This window comes from Bison bison, unplaced genomic scaffold (assembly GCF_000754665.1).
Source record: "Bison bison bison isolate TAMUID 2011002044 unplaced genomic scaffold, Bison_UMD1.0 scf7180017864263, whole genome shotgun sequence".
Classification (NCBI taxonomy): Eukaryota; Metazoa; Chordata; class Mammalia; order Artiodactyla; family Bovidae; genus Bison; species Bison bison.
The window spans coordinates 6,445,131-6,471,272 of NW_011494835.1; the positions used below are offsets into that span (position 1 = coordinate 6,445,131).

The 26,142-nt window shown below is 38.4% G+C and overlaps 1 protein-coding gene across 3 annotated transcripts in view; it reads left to right on the top strand.

Annotated features, from left to right (window-relative positions):
- Positions 1 to 26,142, top strand: part of EMCN (endomucin) — a 125,247-nt gene that overhangs the window by 97,983 nt on the left and 1,122 nt on the right. Inside the window, exons 6-11 of one of the 3 annotated variants that reach the window (XM_010848293.1) lie at positions 3,383 to 3,475; positions 3,908 to 3,961; positions 6,295 to 6,390; positions 10,820 to 10,844; positions 11,999 to 12,060; positions 17,964 to 18,037. In XM_010848293.1, coding sequence (XP_010846595.1) covers positions 3,383 to 3,475; positions 3,908 to 3,961; positions 6,295 to 6,390; positions 10,820 to 10,844; positions 11,999 to 12,060; positions 17,964 to 17,998 — 365 coding nt within the window. In that variant the 3' untranslated portion in view covers positions 17,999 to 18,037. The remainder of the gene's footprint in view (positions 1 to 3,382; positions 3,476 to 3,907; positions 3,962 to 6,294; positions 6,391 to 10,819; positions 10,845 to 11,998; positions 12,061 to 17,963; positions 18,038 to 26,142) is intronic. The other 2 variants (XM_010848291.1, XM_010848292.1) reach the window with 2 other exon arrangements.

Genomic DNA, 26,142 nt, shown 5'->3' on the forward strand with positions numbered 1-26,142 from the left:
ATTACTTTACTAGCGTGTGAGATGAGTGCAATTGTGCGATAGTTTGAGCATTATTTGGCATTGCCTTTCTTTGGGACTGGAATGAAAACTGACCTTTTCCATTCCTGTGGCCACTGCTGAGTTTTCCAAATTTGCTGGCATATTGAGTGCAGCACTTTCACAGCATCATCTTTCAGGATTTGAAATAGCTCAACTGGAATTCCATCACCTCCACTAACTTTGTTCATAGTGATGCTTTCTAAGGCCCACTTGACTTCAAATTCCAGTATGTCTGCCCTAAACATCTTTTTAGATGTGGAAACTCAGACACAGAGTTGAAGTGCCTTGCCTAAGATTCCACAGCAAGTAAGTGCTCAAGTCACATTTGAGCCCAGGGGCTCAGTCTTCAGAATTGTGCTCTTATCCATCCACTGCACGTCTCTTGTACCTCCTCTGCTGATATTGCTTTAGGAGTAATGTGGGATAGTAAGAGTCTCAGTGAGATCCACAAAAGTCATCAGCTCTGCATGTATCATGGCTCCCTCCGTCTTAATTGCATAAAGAATCACAGTAAACTGACAATTTATGAATTCAGCCAAGACCTGTCATTTTATCAGTGTGTTCATGCTAATGGACAGGGTTTCTCAAATTATAAGTTAATTCCCTTTAAGTGGGTCATGACTAATATTTTTTAAAAAGAAGTAAAAGAGTTTAGAAAACACAAGAAGGCATTCAGTGTAATAGAGGTGAAGTGTGTTTGTGTGTATGTGTGTGTATGTGTTGATTTTTTAACTACAGGTAGTGGTTATAAGAAAAAAATTAAATATTTATTCAAGGAGCCAACATATCCCCTTTTAAAAATATTAATTCTAGGGACTTCTGTGATGGTCTAGTGGTTACGAATCTGCCTTCCAATGCAGGGGATTCAGGTTTAATCCCTGGTTTGCCAACTAAAATCCCACATGCCACAGAGTGGGGCAACTACTGAGCCCCTGTGCCATGTGCCAAATAAATAAATATTTTTTAAAAAGGAGTTAACCCTATTGCCCACCTGTGGATCATTAGCAATAACAGCACTGGATACTACTACTACTACTAAGTCTCTTCAGTTGTGTCCAACTCTGTGTGACCCCATGGACTGCAGCCCACCAGGCTTCTCCGACCATAGGATTCTCCAGGCAAGAACACTGGAGTGGGTTGCCATTTCCTTCTCCAATGCATGAAAGTGGAAAGTGAAATTGAAGTCGCTCAGTCATGTCCGACCCTTAGCGGCCCCATGGACTACAGCCTACCAGGCTCCTCCATCCATGGGATTTTCCAGGCAAGAGTACTGGAGTTGGGTGCCATTGCCTTCTCCCAACGGCACTGGATAGTCAACACATTTTAAGTAGAAAAGCTTGGAGTTTCATCTGATCCAGATAGATTATACTCAGAACTGTTGCCACCACTTAGCCTGCCTATGAGAAGGTAATAAGGTAGAATGTGGAGTGTTGAAAATTAATCCTTGGGAAATCCCAGGAGGATTAATGCCTTTGGTTATTTAATCAGCCATCTTATTCTCTACCAACACAACCAAAAGAGCATTCATCTTTACTAGAACACTTGACACTGGTAAAAGCAGCTAAGTACCAAGCTTTCAGCTATTTCCTACTCTTATCTTTAAAATTCCTTTTTCTGCCTGCTCAGTGCACTAGCCTGACATTTTTCTTTGTTCTTATGGGCATATATCTAGCTTCCTCCCACAGATCTCTTGCATAGAAAGAACTGTACAGACTCTTAACATTTTTCTTCCCCCACGGATGTCAGAAATGCATAAGCATGCAGTGCGTGCTGGGCTGTGGGTGGCAAAGAGAGAAAGATCCCAGGCAGTCACAGGCAACATCTATTTCTTTTATGTACTGGTACATGATCTTCATATTCCTAAGGGGCCATAATTAGATGACTCTTACATCATCTGAGCAGTCAGTTATACTTTATTGCACACCCACTGTAGTCAGAACTCCATGTGAATGGTGGGAATGATGGCCCTCACACTCCAGGAACATGCAATGCACTATAGAGACAAGGCAAACACGTGTGATTAAAAGATACTACTTCATACTTGAAGAAAAATAGAATGATTTTTCAAAATCTTTTCCAGATACAAATTACATTTTATTACAGATTCATGAGAATAAATGCTGTACACTTAGAAAACATTTAATTATCTATATTTCCTTGAAATTTATTGAGATTTATGAATTTTGAATAATGCATTTTTATTTATTATTTTTTTGTTTGAGTCATTCTGATGAAAGATGGCAGATATTCACCCAAGCCAACAAATAATAACAATCTAAAAATAATATTTTCCATGGAAAAAAAGAGCAGTGGACATGCATCCAAGCAGCAGTCGCTCTGGAGAAACCAAACAAGTATAAATCACTGCTGAGCTTTCAAGATAAAAATGAAGGGATCTTCCATCATTTTTTCCCCCAGTTCTTCCAGTCAGAGCCTCCATTGCAGTCTTTCTCCTTGACCACTAAAGAACACTATAAACTGCATTTCTGTTCAGTTTAAGTATTTATAATAATAAAAAAAAAAATCAGTATCACTCAAAGTTGTAATATCTAAAATGTGATGAATGCTTTTGCATTGATTTGCATCCCGTCCCCTGGTGGCTCAGACAGTAAACAGTCTGCCTGAAATGCAGGAGACTGGGATTTGATTCCCCAGTCAGGAAGAACCCCTGGAGGAGGAAATGGGCAACCTACTCCAGTATCTTGTATCTTGCCTAGAGAATTCCATGGACAAGGGAACCTGGTGGGCTACACTCCATAGGGTCACAAAGAGCTGGACACGACTAAGGGCTTCCCTAGTAGCTCAGACTTAGCAGCAGCAGCAGCAGTAGCTCACATGGTAAAGAATCTCCCTGCAATGCAGGAGACCCAGGTTCGATCCCTGAGTCAGGAAGATCCCTTGGAGAAAGAAATGGCAACCTACTCCAGTACTCTTGCCTGGAGAATTCTATGGACGGGGGAGCCTGGTGGGCTCAGTTCATGGGATCTCAAAGAGTCAGACACGACTGGGTGACTAACTTTCAACTTTCACTTTTCAAGAGACTTACACCTCTTACAGTAGGTGATATGGGCTATAGTCTAAAATGATAAACTTGTTCAAGTTTTATTTCTGGCCAGTTCTTGAAGGTATAATACTAACACCCAGGCTTTGTCATGCCAAATTTAATCATCTATACAGGAGGAACACATGATTTAATGTACAGTTGTTTGTATCCCATTATTCAGTGATAAACGGTTTTTACAGATCATCCAAAATGCCAACGTTTTGAATCTGCAAAGAAATCCAGAAAGAAAAGTAAATACTATAATCTGACTCTGACTCTAGATTTATTATTTTCCTACAGTTAACACTTCACCACCAGAAGCATCATCTTTCAGAACCGCTACATTATCCTCAATATCAGTTACAACTGCGGAACACATCTCCCCGTCTCAAGGTATGAATTCTGTGTGCATGAGTGGAAGCTTGCTTTGCTTGACTACTCCTCACCAAGAAAATGTCACCAATTTAAAAAAACAGACTACTGAGATATAACTGATAGAGAAAGCCAGACTGCACATTCTCAGAACGGGAGGGGGCATGAGGAGACTTTTGGAGGGGATGGCTGTGTCTGTTACCTTGATTGTGGGGATGGCTTCACGGGTATGTGCTTGTGTCCAAACTCTTCAGACTGTATACATTAACTCCCTACCAATCTCGAGTCATAACACAGGACTCTTTCAGAATGAGATAAAATGTTTTCACTCGAAGCTTCATACCTATCCATCACAGAGGCTACCTAAATAGAGAAGTGGGGAGGTGAGGGAAGGCTTATGAGGACTGGCACACATTAACCTAAGCTGACATTTTTTTTTTCTTAAAATAATAGGCCTTGAGAATGCAAAAAATGCAAGCGCTTCTACAACCAGCCCCTCTTATTCCAGTGAGTAACACATATATCTTCATTCAATGCAGTAAGTAGATCTGCAGAATGTTTGAATGTCACCAGTAAGGGAAAGGATTCAACTATAAACAGCCTTTTCTCAACTTTACTTAACCTGCAATCCCATTATAATCCCATATAACTGCTTCGAAAGTTTTCTTCTATTGAATCTTGTTTTAATAAATACACTTTGAGCATTTTTTCCCTTACTTTGCTGCTGCTGCTGCTGCTAAGTCGCTTCAGTCGTGCCCAACTCTGTGCGACCCCATTGACGGCAGCCCACCAGGCTCCCCCGTCCCTGGGATTCTCCAGGCAAGAACACTGGAGTGGGTTGCCATTTCCTTCTCCAGTGCATGAAAGTGAAAAGTGAAAGTGAAGTCACTCAGTCGTGTCCAACTCTTAACGACCCCATGGACTGCAGCCCACCAGGCTCCTTCCTTACCTTAGTGCCAAGCAATTACCACCAGAGGTCACGGTGAATTGATGGGGCTAGCCTCAAATAAGCCAAAATGCACAGGCAGAGATCTCCATAAAAATGAAAATTCACCTTTACAGAACTTTATCTTAATGTCAAAAACAGCCTTTTAAGAAATTCTCCATTTTAGCAAAAACATATATATATAATCTTATAACATACTGTATATACTAACACTGAATAGAGAGGATATTCATGAATTTCCCTGGAAATTAAGAATAAGATGAATATATATATATATGCAGCTGTGATGAAAAAAGATTGTCTTAGGTTTAGGTAAAGTCATCCCATTGAAGAAGTCAGCACCGCATTTATGGAGCTGCTGTGTCATGGCATCTTTATTTCAGGATGCACTAGTGACCACATGCAAGATCTAATATGAACCCAGCAAGACCTGCTTAAAACAATTATTTAACCATAACAGTGAAGTGTAACCCACCCTACAAATGAATTGGAGAGCTATTCTCAACCCCTGATAAATATAAGCATTACATATGCAAGTAGATGAGAACACCTGACTAGTAACTGTAACTTCTGTATCTCTACTTAAATTCCTGTGACAGCTTTTTCCTTTCATCACTCTTGTTTTAACCTGGGAAGTCACTGCCAGACAAGAAGGCAAATTCTAAAACACACAGCAAAACCCCTCTCTTAATAAGAACAGGAAAAACTCACCCTAATTACTATGGCAGCAGCACCACACCCACAAGTAGACATTCATAAATACACACATATTTCTTAGACCACGTTGTTGCACTGTAATATCCATTTATATTCAGTTATGTTCTAATTTTCAGATATTATTACAGAAAGATATTTGTGATTTTCTTAGGAAGTCAGCTTTATGACCAGAGTATTTTCAATAGAACCAGTAAGAGATATATCTTGTTTTCTTTTAGTTTTATTGAGCTACAATTGACATACAACATTGTATAAGCTTAAACGGTACTTACATCATAAAACTTATCACAATAGTAAACATCTATCATCTCATATATATATAAAATTAAAGAAATATAAAAATATTGTGATGAGAATTCAAGATTTCATTACTCTCTTAACTTTCATATATAACATTTGTTGTCTTTCAGTCACTTAGTCGTGTCCAACTCTTTGTGACCCCATGGTCTGCAGCTCGCCAGGCTTCCCTGTCCTTCACCATCTCTCAGAGCTTGTTCAAACTCATGTTCTTTGAGTCAGTGATGCCATCCAACCATCTCGTCCTCTGTCATCCCTTTCTCCTCCTGCCTTCACTCTTTCCCAGCATCAGGGTCTTTTCTAATACGTCAGCGCTTTGCATCAGATGGCCAAAATGTTGGAGCTTCAGTTTCAGCATCAGTCCTTCTAATGAATATTCATACCTACAGCAGTGAATATATAACATACAACAGTGTTAATTATTAATATATTTAGCAAGTTGTACATTATATCCCTAGTACTTTTTATCTTCTAATTAGAAGTTTGTGCTTTTGACTCCCTTCATCCAAACTATACATTAGTAGCCTCAATGTAAAGTAGCGAAGAATATAAAGCATGCATATGTGTCTGGTTCTAAGGGACATCGTCTGTGTGGTCAGTCTCCCATTTCCTCATTCCTTCAGTCACCAAGAGAGTCTTCCTTAGATTTGGAGTTTTATTTCAGAAAGGCTACAAGACTGACATCAAGTGGGTACATCAGAAATAACAACTAAAGCATAACCCATGAATCAGATATATCTTCTTTGCTTAAAATGTAATGTTTTTAATAGAATGATGTTTAAAGAAGAAAGGAAGCATGCATGCTTTCTCTCAGTTCATAAACCATGTGTTGTGAGATTCAATACCCACTCTAACTGACAATGTCTCCAATACTTTTTAGGTATTATTTTGCCCATTGTTATTGCTTTGATTGTAATAACACTTTCAGTCTTCGTTCTGGTGGGTTTGTATCGAATGTGCTGGAAGACAGACCCAGGTAGGTAACCATGTTTTGTTTCATTTTGTTTTCCTAAAAGGAGAATATGGTTGCTCAGCCTAAACTTGAATTTAAACTCTTAGTGAGAGAGAGGAAATGTACGCAAGAACGAAATGCTATATTGGTTGATCACAGAAATACAGAGAAAGGGTAGGAATCAATTGAGTGCTGGTGAATGTAAGGAATTAACTACTAATGGTAGGTGGGGGCTTCCCTGGTGGCTCAGATGGTAAAAAAAAAAAATCTGCCTGCAATGCCAGAGACCTGAGTTCTATCCCTGGGTCGGGAAGATCCACTGGAGAAGGGAATGGCTACCCACTCCATCATTCTTGCCTGGGGAATTCCACGGACAGAAGAGCCTGGCAGCCTACAGTCCATGGGGTCACAGAGTCGGACACGACTGAGTGACTAACACTTTCACTAATGGCGGATATTATAGAATACAGGCACATTCTTTTTAAAGAAAAAGTCCTAGTTTTGTGGCTGGTTGGGGAGTATGGTACTAAAGATGGCATAAAATGACATGCCTTAGCTATAGTGAAGACTTGTTCCATTACCATGTAACAGAATAAAGAGAAATACTGGGACCCATAATTTCCCTGTGGGACCCATAATTTCAAGAAGAGTGTTTTGTGTCTTACTTCCCTCTTGGGAGGCACAGCTTCCTTCCTATGAAGGTGTCTTCCAGGACTGTTGTGTTCTACTAATTTAATTAGTTCTTCCAGATTGAACACTATTGCCATTTTTAGAGGGATTCTAGTTCCACAATTCTTTGTGATCCTCCTTAATCTCTCCATTAGCAACGAAAAGTCTTGCTTCTTTCATTTGATATGACACGGCCTTCTTTTACATCCTCACTGTTTGTTTTCTTCTTTTTGCTGTTTCATCTTCTCCTCCCTGCTTCTTGAATATTTATGGCTCCCCTAATTGCATTTTATTTTAAAGTGTTTTTAAAAATAAACTTTTAACCTTAAGGATAGATTTAGGTTTACAGAAAAGTTGCGAAGATAGTTGCAGAGAGTTCCCTTAATAATAATTAATAATACCTTTATTATTAAACTCTTACATTAGTATGATATAATTGCCACAATTAACCAAAATTGATATATTATTAACTGAAATCCCCATTTTATTCAAATTACTTTCAATCTTTATTCAGTCTTTTTTTCTGTTCTAGGAACTTGAGCACTCTTCATTGGATGCTTGTCTAAATCCCCCTTCAGTTCCCAGAAACTCGCCTATGTTACCTTAAACTTTTATCTGTCTTCTCATTTCAGACACCTTCCTGGTTGTATTAATATAATGGAGCTCCATGTATTCTGCTTCATCCATGTTATTCCTTCTCCTAGATTGTCCAGCCCGCTGCTTAACTTTTATAATACACCTAATCACCTTCTTATTCATTAGGATTTACCTTAAAAGCAGATTTAATCTATATTTTTTTAACATCTCATCTCTTTAAGCAGAGTAGAGTGTTTTGACTCTGTAGAATTTGACTCTATAGATATTATTTATCACATTATAGTGTAGTTACTTCTGTATAAGCCTACTTCCTCTGCAAGTCAAACATCTTATTCTGTTTAGGCTGTTGTAACAAAAATGCTGTAGACTAGATGACTTAAACAACAAAAATTTAATTCTCACAGTTCTGGAGCCTAAGTTCAAGCAAAGCACCATCAGATTTGACGTCTGATGAACACACTCTTCCTGGTTTTTATACCTGCCTGTGTCTTCACGTGGGAGAAGGGACAACAGAACTCTCAGGGTCTTTTTAACAAGGGCACAAAGCCTTTCCTGAGGACTCTTCCCTCATGACCTAATTGCTTTCCAAAGGCCCAGCATCCTAATACCATTATATTGGGCATCAAGATTTAACATATGAATGTTAGACTAGACTAGACTAAGTCGCTCAGTCATGTCCGACTCTTTGCTACCCCATGGACTGTAGCCTACCAGGCTCCTCTGTCCATGGGATTTTCCGGGCAATAGTACTGGAGTGGATTGCCATTTTCTTCTCCAGGGGATCTTCCTGACCCAGGGATCGAACCCAGGTCTCCTGCATTGTAGACAGGCGCTTTACCATCTGAGCCACCAGGGAAGTCTGAATGTTAGGGGAACACAAACTTTCAGTCCATAGCATCAGACAACCCCTCCAAGTCACAAACTACATATCACTCACGTTGCATTGTGGGTAACACAGAGCAGAGAGAGCCTTACTGAATCTTGTAAATTTTAGTGAAATAAAACCTTTCCTTTCCTCACTTTAATTCTAAATAGTTCCCTAATAGAACTCTACCTAAGACTCATAGACTGTTAAAAGAGTAAGAATCACTCATTTTTAGAGCATATACGAGCCATGCTCTTTCTCGGTTGCCGTGTGGACAGTGTGCCCCAGGACACTAATGAACGCTGCTCCTGAGGCCAGTCCCTGACCCTGCAGGGTGTGGACAGCTTGGTGCCTGTGCCTGACAGTGCAAAGGGAAGTAACGAGATGAAAACAGCAGTGTTCATTTTAGCTCTTGCTGGAAAATAAGAAGAAAACAAATCAATGTCTTTCCCTTTGGGAGTTAAGTGAATAAACTTCTTAATAATGTCTGAACTATGTTTCCTCACTCAGTTTCCAGAGGGGAAGTAGCATTTTTATAAACCAGTTTGATTTCTCTAAGTTCCTAAACCACCAATCAGGAAATCAACCAATCAAGTAGAAAACAGAGAGTGCTGAGTATATAGAATAGGAAAAAAATTTGTAAAAATTTTGTAAAACTTTTTTTGTAAAAAAAAATTTTTGTAAAACTTTTACAAAGCAGCATTCATTTGTAAAAATACTGTGTACTGAAACACTGCTTTGCATAGGGAGATTTGTAAATAAATTATTTGAAAAGTTGGTGATGATGAACCATACCATTTAGGGAAAAAACGTGTAAGATTCCTACCACTATGGAATTATTCTGAAGACAGGAAGTAGTTTATAACCAAATTGGGCAGTTGGACAATTAGCCAAATCCATTTGATTGTTGTCAGCTTTGTTTTCTACACAGAATTTACAGCATTGTTACCTTAAATTAGCGCCATAAAACACCTGCAGTTAATCGCTCTTCAAGTATGTGGGTGAGACTTCATTAAGTTCAGAAAATTCGTAAACCTACTCTACTCTCTGGAAGCCAACATGAATCAGAGGTTTTTGTATGAAACTAAACTTACCTGGATGATGCTGACAGTAGTGTGAACCTTAACCCTATTGAGAATGGCATGTATGCATGAAGTAATCTGCTGGTGTGCATCTGTCTGCTAGTGAACCCATATTACAGTCTTCTAAGGAAAGACATTAAAGCAAGCATACAAGAAAATATCTGTTCATCCTGCAACAAGGCTATGAGCATTACAGGTGATATCATATGTAACAGTTATAGTGGGAGTTTTTAAATATTGTTAAAACATTTAACTGATGGTAGGAAAGATGAAGTTAGATCTAGTTGGTAAACAGCATATGTTGGAGTATCTTAGCCAACGTGACAGAAATAGAAGTAGCCAAAACTTGAGTGGAAATCAAGGTCTTTATAAGATAATAATGGTCAAAGTCAGGAGAATGATATTCAAAGGCATATCCTGATGACCAGAGCTATCTTAGATGTGAAAGGAAATCTAAGAGATAAAAACCAGTAGCCATGGAATAAATCACAGCAAAATCAGGAAGAAAGCAAGGACTTTAAGCAATTCCATTAACTATTTTGACTAATAGGCCATAGATTAATGCAAGTTTTGACCAGCACCTCCTGCTCCAACGAGGCTATGGTCCTATGCAAAATGAATCACCCTGTGTTCACAGTCTAACCAAATGCTTGTGGACCAGCCTGGCAAAGGGGGTGGAAGATTAGCTGCAGTTAGTAGCCTCAGTGACATTTTTCAGGGTACTTTTGAGAGGCTGAATCCATGGGCTTCAGATGCAATTAGAAGCAATATCTGCCTTGTGGCTCACAACAGATATGGAGATTTGGGTCCCCAGAAAGAGCAACGTATAAAGAAAAGCCAAAAAATCAATTCTCAGTTCTGAAAAGGTAATTCAAGACTTTGAGGCTAATTTGTTTTCAGAGATATTGAAATAAATGGAGACAGGTTTTGGTGTCTGTGGAATGTGTGATAATAGATAATATTCCACACTGTGCTATGAAACGATAAGGTTAAAATCAGTCCAGAACCCAGTTCAGTAGAGTTGGCCTATTTGAGACTAGACCGTGAATGTATTAGCTGTGACTGAGGAATGAGTGGTAACCATCTCCGAGGAAATGATCAGTGGGACAAGGAATAGGGGGAGAGATTAAAAAGTTAAGAATTGGCTTTAGAAGCATCTTTGCATAGAAAGTGGCAGGAGTCTCAGGGTTTTTGTAGCCAAGCTGTTAGCAATTCTAATAACAATTTCCTCATCTCCTAGGCACACAGGAAAATGGAAATGAACAGTAAGTAACTCTGCATCATTTTTTTTTTTCTGGAAGCTCTATTTTTTACATAAGGAAAAGCATTGATCCTCTACTCATACTTTTGTTTTTTAAAGCGTTTGGGTAGAAGGTACAATATCTGGGATTTGGCCACCTATTTGTCAGGGAGCTTTCTCTATTCAAAAGAGAAATCCCAACAACTAAAAGAGAAGATTCCTCTTAAGCTTGGATAAAGTGGTAAAATTACAAATAAAAAGTTGAAAAGGAAGATAGAGGAGTGAATACAGCCATGAGGAAAAAAATCATAGACAAACATATCTAGATTTTTAAAATAGCTTTCCCATAGAAATTTTCAATATGCTTCTCACAATTAGGTAAAATCGTGCCTGCACCTTGAGAGAGCTCTGAGTGGCTTTACTTTAACAGCAAATGGTTACCCTGCTCGGGCTTGATTAAAACAAACAAAGCGGTCCTTAGCAATCCAGTCAAGCGCTACAATCAAGATGCGGCAAAGAGACACACTATTTTAATGTCAAAACCAAATTCTGTGTTTTCTGTGTTGACCTGTCTTTATAGCCTGCTTAATTGTGGGTGTTTTTGTATATTCACTGGGTCATAAACTTTAAGAATAATGTCCCTATACCACCTGGCCTTCCAAATTTAAAGTATAGGTTCTTGAAATGTCCAAGGAGAGGAACTGGGGTTTAAAACTATTTTGAACTGAGAAGGGTTAGGTGGGAACTCTTGTTGAAATAGACAGTTCAGACACTACACCGCAATATCCACGATCCCATGAAAATGAATGTCCCCAGAACTCAGACCGGTCTAAAAGGTTTGGAAACTCTTCTATGTCTTCCTCCTCACAATTCAGAAATGAAGGCACGTGTAAAATGGACTCTGAGACAAGTGTTTCATATGACCCATTTTGACATTTAGTTTATCTGATGATCGTCACTGTAACAGAATGAGAGAGATTTATTGACTTGATTCCAGAAGTGAAAGTGCTTTAAAAGTTTGTGTCTGTATATGAAGAGACACAAGTTTTGCAACAGAAACACCTAAAAATATACATGTATATGTATTTTGTCTTTCTGTTTATATTATGTTTTCTTTGTTTCACAGATATGTAATACTAATTACTGTGGTATTAACTTAATGTTTTCTGTTTCAAATAGACCTCAGTCCGATAAAGAGAGTGTGAAGCTTCTCACTGTTAAGACAATTTCTCATGAGTCTGGTAAGCTCCCAATATGTTGATCAGATGAAAAATGGTTATTTCAAAATCTAACTTGAATTTTGTTTGTTACCACAATAAAAAAGCATAACTTCTTTAGAAATAATTATTAACCCCAAGAAATAAAGAAATTCTCCTATGAAGGAAAAGTGAGCCCTAGAAATATCATTTGGGATAAGATATTAGACTATCTGACTTTGATAGGTTGCATGTAGATGTATTCTAAAGAATGAGTGATGACTAGAGGCATTTTCTATCCTGCAGTAGTGGCAGAAAAAACATTAAGCATGCCACGGGTTTTTTTTTTTAAGTATTGTTGTTTTGTTATTTTTGGTAATGGCTGTGTATAACCACTTGGAACTTGGATTCATCAATTAAAATGTAAATCATATCTTGTATCATTTCACATCATTTTAATTGAGCTTCTCAATGAGGACAAAATACAATTCTCTATTGATATAGTTTATATTTCTTTTTCCAGTTTCTTAGGTTTTGATTTTGTTTGGTTTGAAATGTAAAAAGTTTTTCAACATATAGATATGATTTGTATGAGTTATATTTGTATCAAGAATAATGAAAAATGGGATGCTAGATAGCTTTTAAAAATTAAAAAAAAAAGGCAAACTCCTTTTTTGTACTGAGTAGACCAAATATTTAAAACTCCAATATTTCAAAACAAGAAAATAAAAAGTAATTTTAGTTTTACAAAACAATCTAGGTGGCTCTAACAAATATCAAGTTATATCCAAGATACTTAAAATATTCAACCACCCCAATTTTACCTATACAAAGTAGTCCCAGAATACATGTTATGTTAAAGTGAAAGATATCAGATGATAAACATTGTAAATATATTGCAGAAAACAATTTTGTAAAACAAAAGACTAAATATAGTCCCAATTCAAGAGCAAGATATCAAAGACTGATAGGGGTCCCAATTTCAGGTAGAGGATTCAAATTAGAACAAATTACAAACAAGAACTGAGAAGCAAGGGCACCCAAGATCTGCAGAGACATGGCCAAATCCCTCATGTGAGCATTTTCCTGAGACTTTCAGTGTTGTATCTTTCTGTTCTTTATTCCCACATTGTTTTCTTAAAGGTAACGATCTGAATGAGTGAAAGAGTAAAATTCATTCACAGGATACTTGGAAACCACTCACCAGTTTCTCCTAGCTATTCACCAGCTTTAACTAAGTAGCCAAGCCTATTCTGCTTGGTCAGGAAGGGACAGGCCAGAAGCCTGAATGTGAACTAATCATGAGTAAGCTCATGGAGGATCTGGAGCGTGACCACACTGTTTATCAAGAAAAGTTCTCAGAATCTGCCTATATCTTGTAAGCTGCATCACAATAATTTCATGCACTCTCCTTTATTTCTTGGGAAATTTAACCAAATTGCTCGGCAGCTTCTGGGGCTCTCCAAGCTCTGAGCTAGAAGCCCCTGGAGGGAAGCCCATAGCTGTTTCAGGGATGAGGGGGTTAGGATCAGGACCACCTGGTCTACCAGGGAAATGATAATTGACACCAGAATCAAGACTTTTGGAAGGGGAAATTGCCAGAGAACCTTGTGCTTCTTGGTTGCAAATTTGCTGATTCTTCTTTAAAGCCCAGGGATAATTCTGTATAAGCTGATATCACCCACTCTCGTAGTAACTGCAATAATAAGTGGGTAAACCATGATGGGATGGTTCAGAAGGCCCTTAACTCTCCAAACTTCCTTTTCTTCAGAAGTAGCTTTTCTGGTCATAGGTCTAAGGAGGAAATATTACTATGGAAATAAAAATGTCTAGTCTTTGGTACTTTTATTTCTGCCAATCTCAAGTTAGGAAGCACATCTCTTTTAATAAAATAACTTCTCAAAGCTCAACCTAGCTGATTATAGAAAATATTTGGTAATAGAGCTAAAGTGAAATTGGTGACTCAGAGTTGATTTCAATAGCCTAGAACTGATAATCTAAAACATACTGCTTTCCAAATGCTTTTTGTACTACCACAGTTTTTATTAAACTTGATTAAAGTCTCTCCACCATTAACAGGACTTGATGGCTTCTGAAACATCTGAAAACAAATCTCTTTCCATCTCTTCCCATCTTTCGAGATTTATTTGAATATTCTTTCTTTATAAAATTATTCTCACCACACTCAAAGGAAGTTACAGTATCATAATTATTTTTACCTAAATATCCCTTCCCTAATAGTTACATCTTTCCTAAAATATAACTAGAATAAGGTCTGAAATAATTATAAAAATAAAGTCTAAATTTCTATCTCATATATAAAAAATTTTAAATATTTAAAAAATACAGAAAAGAATTTGATAGAACAAATATGTGACTACCCACCATTCAGAATTTATGGTTGTTACTTTTCATGGTATTTGCTACATGGCCTAAGAAACGTACCAACAAACATACGTTAATTAACACACCAAGGTTAGTAACATGAAATTTGAGCTTCAGTGGTCTTAAGAATTAATTGGATTAGTCAAAGGTCAATTTATAACCTCCAGTCTTGTATCTCAGAATAAATTTTGCCATTTTAGAGGTCAATAAATCATGTTTCCAAGGAAACAGAGCTCTGTAGCAACCCACCTTCAGGGAAAATGCCAGTGGATACTAAACTTCCTGGGTTTTTATAAGCCTTCTATGCTTAATGGTTATTGTTCTGAATGTTTTCTCCAGATAAAGCAGTTTCTTGCCCCAAATCTTCCTCCTCTGATTGTCTTGATGTTTATCCATCCATATTTTCTGATTCCTCTAAGTCTGATCTTTCTCAACCAGATATTTTTGTTGAAAATGTAGTCCATAAATGTTTAAAGTTTGATTATTTCAATTGGGAGCTTTCTTTATTGTAAAAGAAAAAGCCTGAGTATACATGAGAATGTGCTTTCAGAAAAAAAAATAAGCACCAACATAGCAGATCACGAAGCCCTGTATAAGAACATACAAGATGCCTCTCAGATTTAATTAAAAATCTTGCCAAGTTAAACATCACCATGATTGATTGCAAAATATACATGTGACATGAGGCATTTTAAACTGATTCCCACTTACACCATGTGTCAGAAAGTTAACATAGGTTATCTCATTTTTAACATGTAAGGCTATAAAAATATGAACAAAATTGCCTAAATTAAGGAATACATGATTCCACAAAAGAAAGGAAACACAGTAACACTGAATTTAATTTCAAAGTATTACTTGATTTTGAACCTTTTGAAGGGAGAAAAAGCAGATCTGAAATCATTACAATTTTCCTTTTCTTAGAAAACACTGATAAATTTGTATTATCTTATATTAAGTTCCAACACTTCAGCATGCCTTCCATGATGTGCCAGATTTCTCTTGCTCAATTTTTGAACCATTTAGTATTAATAACACAAACTCTTCAGATGTCACTCACCTCCTACCCACTGTCCTCCTCCGTGAACTAAGGAGAGACAGCACCTTGGTCTTCTTTGTCTTTCCCACCTGCCCCTCCTGACCATGGTAATAATGCGGTAATTACACATTATTTATATATTGTTAGTATACCAGCACTAGTTAGTATGTTATGGTAATTATTCATTAAATATATACTTTTCTGTTTATTTTTACAAATAAAAGTTCATTTATAAGTAGAAATGAACAAAATTGTAAAGATGAGCGAAAGATTCATAGATGTATAAAGCCATACAGAGATTCAAAATCTATCTTTTTAGCCCTTCAATTTTGACTCAGTCTCTGATGAAGGTGAAAGAGGAGAGTGAAAAAGCTGGCTTAAAACTCAACATTCAAAAAACGAAGATAATGACATCCAGTCCTATCACTTCATGGCGAATAGATGAGGAAAGAGTGGACACAGTGTCAGATTTCATTTTCTTGGGCTCCAAAATCAATGCAGACGGTGACTGCAGCCACTAAATTAAAAGACACTTGCTTCTTGGAAGAAAAGCTATGACAAACCTAGACCGTGTATTAAAAAGCAGAGACAGCACTTTGCCGACAAAGGTCTGTATAGTCAAAGCCATGGTTTTTCCAGTAGTCATGTTTGGATGTGAGAGTTGGACTATAAAGAAGGCTGAGTGCCAAAGAATTGATTCTTTCAAATTGTCGTGCCAGAGAAGACTAGCACCCTCTTGGACCCTCTTGAGGGTCTCTTGGAGAGCAAGATCAAACCAGTCAAGCCTAAAGGAAATCAACCCTGAATATTCATTGGAAGGACTGATGCTGAACCTGAGGCTCCAATACTTTGACCACCTGGTGTGAAGAGCCAACTCATGGAAAAAACCCTGATACTAGGAAAGATTGAGGGCAGGAGGAGAAGAGGGCAACAGAAGATGAGATGGTTGGTTGGCATCACTTACTCAATGGACCTGAGTTTGAACTAACTCTGGGAGATAGTGAAGGACTGGGAAGCCTGGCATGCTGTAGTTCATGGGGTTGCAAAGAGTCAGACACGACTTAGGGACTGAACGACAACTGCCTTTGCACTAAGGCTCCCTTGCCTGTCCCAGATGTACATGGTCTTTCCACTAACTGTTGATTTGGCAAGTCAGCATGCACTGCTGCCTTGGAATATTTCTTAATGGCTTCAATTGCCATTTTAATATTTGACCTCAATATGCATAATGTAGAATGGAGAAAACAGAGAATAGAAAAAATTAAAAATTACTTATGAGAGACAACCTGGCATCAATACTGGCATTTCCTTCCAGTTGTGTTTTTCTAGGTATAATTGTATTTTGTTTGCTTTTACCATATATGTCATCATTATAAGTATTATTAGAATCATATAATTATTTAATCTCTTCACACTTTCTATTCCCAGCTAGACAGACTGTGGGAGTTATTAAGGGAGATATTAACAATTGTAGTAATTTTCATATGAATTGTTTATGTGACTTCTGGTGGATGGTAGGGGTTCAATAAATGTTTCTTTTGTTTACTTCTTATTCCTGTACTTTATAGCCATGGATTCCAGGAGGTGCTGTGCCTTTTGTAAAATATGCAACAGTGAGCAAAGCGTTGTGCTGGGCCGGGAGCTATGAGGGCTATGCTCAGAGCCAGACATTTCTTGAAACACAAAATTTAAGGAGCTATTGAAGGGTAATCCCAGGTTTGTTCTTCTTAGATCTCTGGTACTATTATCCCCATGATAGTGCAGGTAAGAGATGAATCAGTTGAGTCCCCAGAAGATGGTCCTAACTGGCAGATAAAAGCCAGAGCAAAGCAATGACATTTATTCTCAAAGCTGGAGACCTTGACCGATATTGGTTTTGTAAAGCATGACTGATGTTGATACTTGAATCTACATGAAAGACACAGGTAATATGAAAGGCTTTGACCACAGATTCAAGAGCACATGAAAATGCTCATGGTCTTTCAGCTTCACATCATCCTAAGTTAATATTTATCTTTATATCAGATGATGGAAAGATGCTGTTATTTTGAGTAATGTTCCCTACACTGCTTTGTATGTCATCAAAATATTCATGTAAGCCTATAAATTCATTTTCACAAAACTCTCACTGAATTATTTAAACAGAGGAACCTTGAATGTTTTTCCGATAAAATGGCACTTTAAATATATGACATAGTTTTGCTTAGGCAGAGCCAGCTCATGGACCAAGCAAAATTCAATAACTCGTTCTCTTGGGTGCCTCTCTTGCTATCACCTCCCAGCTCACACCATCTACCCGCAGGGAGCAAGTCAGCATCACTCCTCTAGGATAAAAATAAACAATGGCCAAAAAAAGCTCATAAATCTTGGTGAAGGATTTCCAGGCAATAAATACCAAGAGGTAAATTGTGGCTCTGATGACATTCTTGAGGGGAAATTGGACTTTCCTTGGAAAAAAAACAAGCTGAGAAACTTTTATTTTCATCCTTATTCACTCTCTGAGCAAAACATATCTTGTTTTTAGGGGAGCACTCTGCACAAGGAAAAACCAAGAACTGACAGCTTGATGAATCCTCTCCACACCTGGGCAATAAATATGTAAGTTTCCTAATTTCATTCACTGAGATACTCATTAATATCTGTTTTGTTAGCCTGCTGCAGCTCAGATTATTTTTATACTTTTATAACCTGAAAAGTTAATGGCTTGTGTCAGTGAAACCATCATTTTCTATTTGTCTAAAAACGAACACGAAGAACACTTGCCAGAGAATTAAATGTCTTGGGGGCTGTAGAAGATTTCTTCCAGTTGTCCTGCCTCCCTCAGGGACAGTGCAGTCCATTCTTTCCACCTTTTGGTAGTGCTCCCACATAGCTGCTGTTTGCCTCTGTCCGGGTCAGCATATGCACACTTCCAGTGGCAGTTAAACAGGGTTCTATTGCTGGGGAAGGATTGCAGGACCCCAGATGACTGTGCTTACAAATTTGCGATTTACTGTGAAAAAATAAATTGACACCTCAGCTGCCGAAAGGTAAAGAAGCACATCATAGTCAAAGGTTGGCTCAGGGCAAGGGGTCCAGAGATGCCAGATGGGAGATCCAATTGTGCTTCCTCTGTAAGGACCATGCCCAGGTGTGCTTTCTCTGTGGGACTAGGAACAATGGGTGTGCACACAAAGCACCTCAAACGAGTGATCCAAAACACGCTCTCAGCTGGGAGTCTTATACCTGGGTACTCAGGAAGGCACATTCTTGCTGCATAACTAGAGGAGTGAGAGAGCCTTCCAGGTGTCTCAATGAGACCAGTGCAAAGTCTTCAATCTCATTACACTCATTGTTAATCAATGAATAATTGAAAGCTCTCAAACCTCTGGATATGAGCAACTGTCATTCTGTGTGAGCCATGCTTTGACCAGGAGTCCATGCAATGCAAGTGTATGTCTTACTGCAGTAAAACAACTCAGGCCGATTTCAGGCCTGCTGGAGTCGACCTTTCCTGCTTAGCATAGGATGGTCTTTTGCCTTTCTACAATTGCATAAGAAAATTTTCTTCTGACTTTAGTTTTCACAAGAAACATTAAGTACATGCCCTCACAGTGTCTTATAATTTTTAGAATCTGCAGAAAAATTTACTTTTTGGTAACTAACGGTGAAAAAAACAAAGGACAAATAGGTATATGCCCTGAATTGGCCTGACCGCAATGGTAGTCACTCTGGGTAGTGTCCAGGGGAGGGGAGTATATCACTGTTATGTCCACTACCTAGGTCTACTTCCTAGCACAAGTTCAATGCTGTTATGGATACTCAGCCAGTGTTTACTGAGTAAATGATGCTTCTTTGGCTAAAAGCAGGAGACATCCAGACATATATATCCAGGTCAGAACTTCATCCTTCTCTAGTCAGCAAAAGGTAGGTTAGGATGAGAGAGGAAGCTCTTCCAGATGCAAGATTCGAGAAGCTGAGAAGTTAGAAATTCACGGAGAATGTGTTCAAGCCCTCACCAGTGCATGGAAAGCTTCCTTCCATACCAGCTATGGTTCCTTTGCAATCCTGTGCCTATTGAAAAACAATGCCTTCCAGATTATCAACATGCTCAAATCTTGGTAACTAATTGTCCACTTTGGAGGAAGATGAAGTGTTCAGTTGGAAAGAAAAAAAAAGAAAAGTCTCTATATAGGAGGCAGCCTCAATACAGTCTCTGTACAGAAAATAAGGACGAGTGCTGATCCAAACAAGCTCAACAAAATGAATTATCACCCAATTCCTGTTCCTTTCCACTTTTGTACTTTAAAAATATCCCTAGCCTCTAATCTCTTGTCTTTGGATTTGCAGAAGTAAATAATTTCTGTTGCCTTTCTGAGTAATTGTGAAATTACATAACAATGTTCTGAAGAGTAAAGATGAAAGTAATGGGAAGAAACATGCTTGACATTGGTCAATTCTATTGTCTATTTGTCTTACCCTTTTTCATTTTATTTCTCTTGAATCATTGAACTTTAAATGTAGTAACCAGTAATTTCTTTCTAAAGTATCAACTAGAAATCAAATATCGGCTCAGAAATTCAAGATAAATAGGATACATTTGTGGCTCAGGGGTAAAGAATCCACCTGCAGTGCAGGAGACACAGGAGGCGTGGGTTTGATCCCTGGGTTGGGAAGATCCCCTGGAGGAGGGAATAACAATCCACTCCAGTATTCTTGCCTGCAGAATCCTGTGGACAGAGGAGCCTGGCAGGCTGTGTGTCACGGACATGCTTCAGTCGTGTCTGAGTTTTTGAGACCCCATGGACTGTAGCCCACTAGGCTCCCTTGTCCATGGGGTTCTCCAAGCAAGAACACTGAAGTGGGTTGCCCCACCCTCCTTCAGAGGCTCTTCCCAACCCAGGAATGGAACACGTGTCTCCTTCGGCTCTTGCATTGCAGGCAGATTCTTTACCACTGAGCCACCAGGGAAGACTGGGCTACAGTCCATAGGGTCACAAATAGTCAGCACAACTGAACCAACTTAGCACACGCATTTGAACTAGAAGTTGAAAAAAGAAGTTGAGAAGTCTTTGGATCTGTAGGTAACAGCAAACACTTATATGGACACATTAACTCATGTTAAAAATGTTCATCTCAGTATAAATTTCTAGATGTATTTAAAGCCTGCTGCTTCATATAATGATCATTTATTTAGTGCAGAGTATTATATTTAATGGAATTCCAGAATACCTTTCATCTATGATCATTGCCCTCTCTGTGAAGTTTGTCTAGTGAGAACATAAACGCACACACAAGAAATAAGAAAATAATTAAGAGAAAAAGATTTAAAACTACATGGCATGATTGATACACTTCATCACTTCAGTCTAGTTCTAAAATCTGAGACCTTCATGTCAGCAAGAGGAAGGTCAGTAAGAGTTTCATAAAATATTATCCTTTCATTGCATATTTATTGCTACATTTAGGAACCATAATTTTTCAGAATAAGAAAATGATTATTTTAGTTTAAACTTTCCCTGTATAATTTACTTAGCTGATACCACCCTCAAAATGGCTATTAGTACAAAACAACTTTTGTTAAGTTTCAAATTTTAGAAATATATTAGCTGTATGTATTTCTATACATATTTGTGCCCTTTTACAGTGCAAATATGCTTTGTTATCTTCTTCTTAGATTGATTTTCTCATGATTAATTAGGAGTGACAGGGTGACATAGCTAAAGGAATTGATTTGCTGTTATATAGAACTTCTACTTAGGTCAGAATTTCTACACAAAAATGCAGAGCAGGAAAGCAACATCTTTTTTCTTATTGATGCCAACAAATAGTCTGAAAAAAAAAAAACTGGTTAATAATGAGTGTGAAGGATCATTAGCTAATATTATTTATGAAAATGAAAGTTACTCAGTTGTGTCGACTCTTTGTGACCCCATGGACTATACAGTCCATGGAATTCTCCAGGCCAGAATACTGGAGTGGGTAGCCTTTCCCTTCTCCAAGGGATCTTCCCAACCCAGGGACTGAACCCAGATCTCCCACATTCAGACGGATTCTTTACCAGCTGAGCCACAAAGGAAGCCCAAGAATACTGGAGTGGGTAGCCTATCCCTTCTCCAGTGGATCTTCCTGACCCAGGAATTGCACCAGAGCCTCCTGCATTGCAGGCAGATTCTTTACCAACTGAGCTATAATGTTATCTATACGTTGCTGTTAGTCGCTCAGTCGTGTCTGACTCTGCAACTCCATGAACTATAGCCCACCAGTCTCCTCTGTCCATGGAATTCTCCAGGGAAGAACACTGGAGTGGGTAAGCTATTCCCTTATCCAGGGGATCTTCCTGACCAGGGATCGAACCCAGGTCTATGACACTGCAGGCAGATTCTTTACCATCTGAGCCAGCAGGGAAGGCCATATCTATATGGGGGAAATGTATAAAGAACTTAATGTAAAAGAAAGACAGTAGAAGAAAATTTAGTTAGGTTTTATTATGTGTCTGATTAAGAATTTTCAAACCATGAAACAATACAAGAAAATTCAATTTCCAAGACAGAAATTTCTACTACATCATGACTTAAAATTTTCAAACGTGTCATAAAGAAAACCATAAATTGGAAAACACTTGCCATAAATACGAGACCAATTAATTAATATTCTAAATACCCAAAGACATTTATACAAATTGGAAAACTTTTAAATGATCCAAGGCCATGAACAGGCAATTCATAGAGGAGAAAATAGAAATGGTAATATAAAATTATAACCTTCAATTTAATTGAGCTTTATTTTTCCAGTATTTAAAAATCATACTGGTGAAACAGATAATTTCATATGCTGCATTTGACAGCATAAATTGGATTAATTGGATTAATCTTTTTGAAGAGCAGTTTGGTAATATTAGCTAAGAGACTTAAAATCTTCACATTTGTCACCTAGTAACTTCACTTTAGGAAATTCTCATAAGGAAATTATTGAAATATTATTAGAAATTAGTATACAGAGAATAGCAGCAAATGTTTAGAAACAGTGTGTCTAATGGTATGGAAATTTCAAATAAATTATTTTTCATCCTATTGATGACATTACACAGCTAACAAAAACAAATAACTCTCAAGATAATTTTTTAATTGCACATAAACATGTCTTTCCAACTGTGGTGTTGGAGGACTCTTGAGAGTCCCTTGGACTGCAAGGAGATCCAACCAGTCCATTCTGAAGGAGATCAGTCCTGGGTGTTCATTGGAAGGACTGATGCTGAAGCTGAAACTCCTTTGGCCTCCTGATTTGAAGAACTGACTCATTTGAAAAAAAAAACCTGATGCTGGGAAAGATTGAAGGAGGGAGGAGAAGGGGACAACAGAGAATGAGATGGTTGGATGGCATCACTGACTCGATGAACATGAGTTTGAGTAGACTCCTGGAGTTAGTGATGGACAGGGAGGCCTGGCACGCTGCAGTCCATGGGGTTGCAAAGAGTCGGACATGACTGAGTGACTGAAATGAACTGAACTGAAATAAACTGAAACATGTCCAAGATATAGGGCTGCCTGCCAATGCAAGAGACACAGGTTCAATCTCTGGGTTGGAAAGATCCCCTGGAGAAGGAAATGGCAAATCACTCCAGCATTCTTGTCTGGGAAATCCTATAGACAGAGGAGCCTGGCAGGGCTACAGTCCATGAGGTCATAAAAGAGTCGGACACTACTGAGTAACTAAACAGCAACAGTGTCCAAGATAAATCTTAAATGAGAGGGAAAACAATTTTAGAATTGAACAGAAGTCCTTTTAATTGTTCTGAGACCAATCCTATGCTGTAGAAGGCAGGGGACTGGCTGCCACCTGGTCACTCCCTCGCCAGTAGTTCCCCTGTCCATTCTGCTGTGAGTCACCTACCCATTTAAGATATGAGGGGAATCTCAGATCAATAAAGAACCAGGAATAAGCAAGACCAGTAACTTGTATGAAAGTCTCTTCCCATAGATCCTCAACAAAATGGAATATTACCCGTTTCTACTTTTCTCCCAGATATAATTCACTGTACTTTTGTAATTTTCTAAATGATACCCTTGATAATCTAAAAGCATCTTCATGAACTTCCAGAAGAGCTTAATATGTTTTTCAATTATTTTTCTTACATTTAAAATGAATGATGAGGGCTAGAAAGAAAACATCACAAGTAAAAAGAGATTTATTTTCCAATCCTAGTCTATAGCCCTGAACGAATTTCTTTATAATGCTTTACACTGTGTTCAACATCCATAAAACCAGGACAGAAAGGTCTTTTCTCCTAAAACCATTGTGCTCCTCTGTTTATAAAGTACTGTCGATATGGTTAAAGAATCTAACATGATATTTTATTATTAAAGCGATCATTAATTTTTTAAAGAATCACAAATATATAATATTTAGGGTTGTGAAAGATTCCATGACCATAAAGTTTTGTATTATCATTGAAGCTGGCACACTGAGTTTTAGAGGGATTATAATGTTGGAAAGAAAGTTTATGCTGGTATTGTATAGACATTCAAACTGGAACATCAACTAATGAATAAAATCATTAATGAAGCAAGCAAAATCTGTTTCTTGAGAAAGACTGTCAATGTGGAATACACTCTGATGACAACCCCAGTTTGTTCCTATTGTTGATTTCTGATCTTTAAGGAGAAAAAATTATCAGTGCCACATTAATCCTGACCATTATCCTACTCACACAAATCAAAATATTTACCTAGCTGATCTATGGTGCAAACACTTAGCTTCACTTGGAAGCTCACCTACAGAGGATTATGGTTCAGTTGAAGAAAAAAGCGACAGAAATCTTACTCTGCTAAGTACTAGACCAGATATTAAGAGGAACATGACATGGTTGCTGTCCTGAAGAAGCTTAGACTCGTGGCAAGATATACAAATAAGATCATTTTAGCAGAATATGGTAAATAAGATAGTAAAGAATCTGCCCTCAATGTGGGAGACCAGGGTTCAATCCCTGGCTCGGGAAGATACCCCAGAGAAGGGAATGGTAACCCACTCCAGTATTCTTGCCTGGAGAATCCCACAGACAGAGGAGCCTGGTGGGCTACAGTCCATGGGGTCACAAAGAGTCAGACATGGCTAAGTAACTTTCACTTTATGTAAAGATAGCCATAGTACCTTGAAGTTTAATGATAAATTTCTCAGAGAATTTAGTATTTAAGTTGAGATTTACAGGATAAGAAAAAAAGTGGCCTAGGTTTTTCTAGACACAGGGAGCAGCATGTGTAAATGCAAAGAATTGTGAAACTGCATGGGGTATGGAAAATTTTATAGAAAACTGTTTACCCTAGAGCTGTTCTTTCTGTATGTGCTGCAGGGTCAGTGAACCGTTAATTCTGTTCCACAATGAGATTAAGTACAGCCTCTGAGTGTAAGCATTTAAAATTGTTATAGCGATCTGATATAGCTTCAACATTTTACTCATGTGATTTTATTTTAAAAAATACCAGTTTGCAACTGATTAGAGATGTTTAAAAAAGCCAACCTGGTCCATAGATAATGTAGGAAGCACAGTTCTAGAAGATAGAGCTCAGTGCCAGCAGGGCTGATGAGTGAGGGTGAAGCAGTTGAGGGTACCGGATCATAAGAGGGGTTGGCTAAGCTACAGTGTACAGGACTCCACATGGAGAGAATGAAATGCTTTCTTTTCCTAAGCAGAATAAAATCAGATTATTTCCTTTTTATTAATGCCGTCAAGAAGCCATTTATTCATTTCGGGAGACTCTCTGACCTTGAATGTAGAACACACCCAGGAAATTAGTCCAAAATCTGAGAGTGGGGACTGTTTCTCAGTCATCCCAGTAATCACTGTACTTCTTCTAGAATTACACCATGCTCTTGCCTGGGCTGGACCATCTGTCGGCCACAAGTACTCTGGAAGGACATTAGAAATGCCCTGCTTTAAAAAAAAAAGAAAGAAAGAAAGAAATGCCCTGCTTTACAGTCATTTCCGCAGACTAAGGCTTGACATGGACCCTCTGTCCACTCTTGGCTCTTCAAAGCATCCCCCAAACCATGGCAACTAGTGTCCATCTTCCTCCCAGGCAAGGCAGCAGTGCACTGGTTCCTACCAAAGGCCCTGCCTCCATCAACCACACCACGAGGGAGTAAAATGCAAGTCTCCACCCTGGTCCCCCTGCCCACCCCCAACCCCACCGTGTCATTCTCCTCCCAGATTCCAGCAAACCACCGGCATTGCCACCAGCAGCATGAAAGGGCACCTAAGCCTTCGATGTGGGGGGCGTGTGCCCCTTTCCCAATTAAAGCACAGAAACTTCAGGTTTCTGTTCCTTTTCAGACCAAAACAGACAGTTGTTTCTGTACTGCAAATGAGAAAACCCAAAGTAATAAACTAAAGCCTTCCTGTGAAGGAGAGGTGGAGAGTGCCCCTTCATTCTCCTCCCCAGTACACAGCAGCAAAGCATGAAAGTTGCCAATAAATTTCATAACATTGTTACCCCAAGCAACAGTCCTTGAATGATGTCCCGTTAATGATTGGGTACAGCGAAGTGTTTGAATCAGAAGACGAATATGGTGAGATTTGTGCTTGAAACACATCACTGAGTATTTAATGTGGAAGATCAATTCAAGAGTGATAAGACTAGAAGCAGAGAAGTCAGAGGGCTATTGCAGTTCTGACTATCCCAAGTCTGTAGCTGGAATGGAAATGAAGCAGCAGTATGGAATAGAGA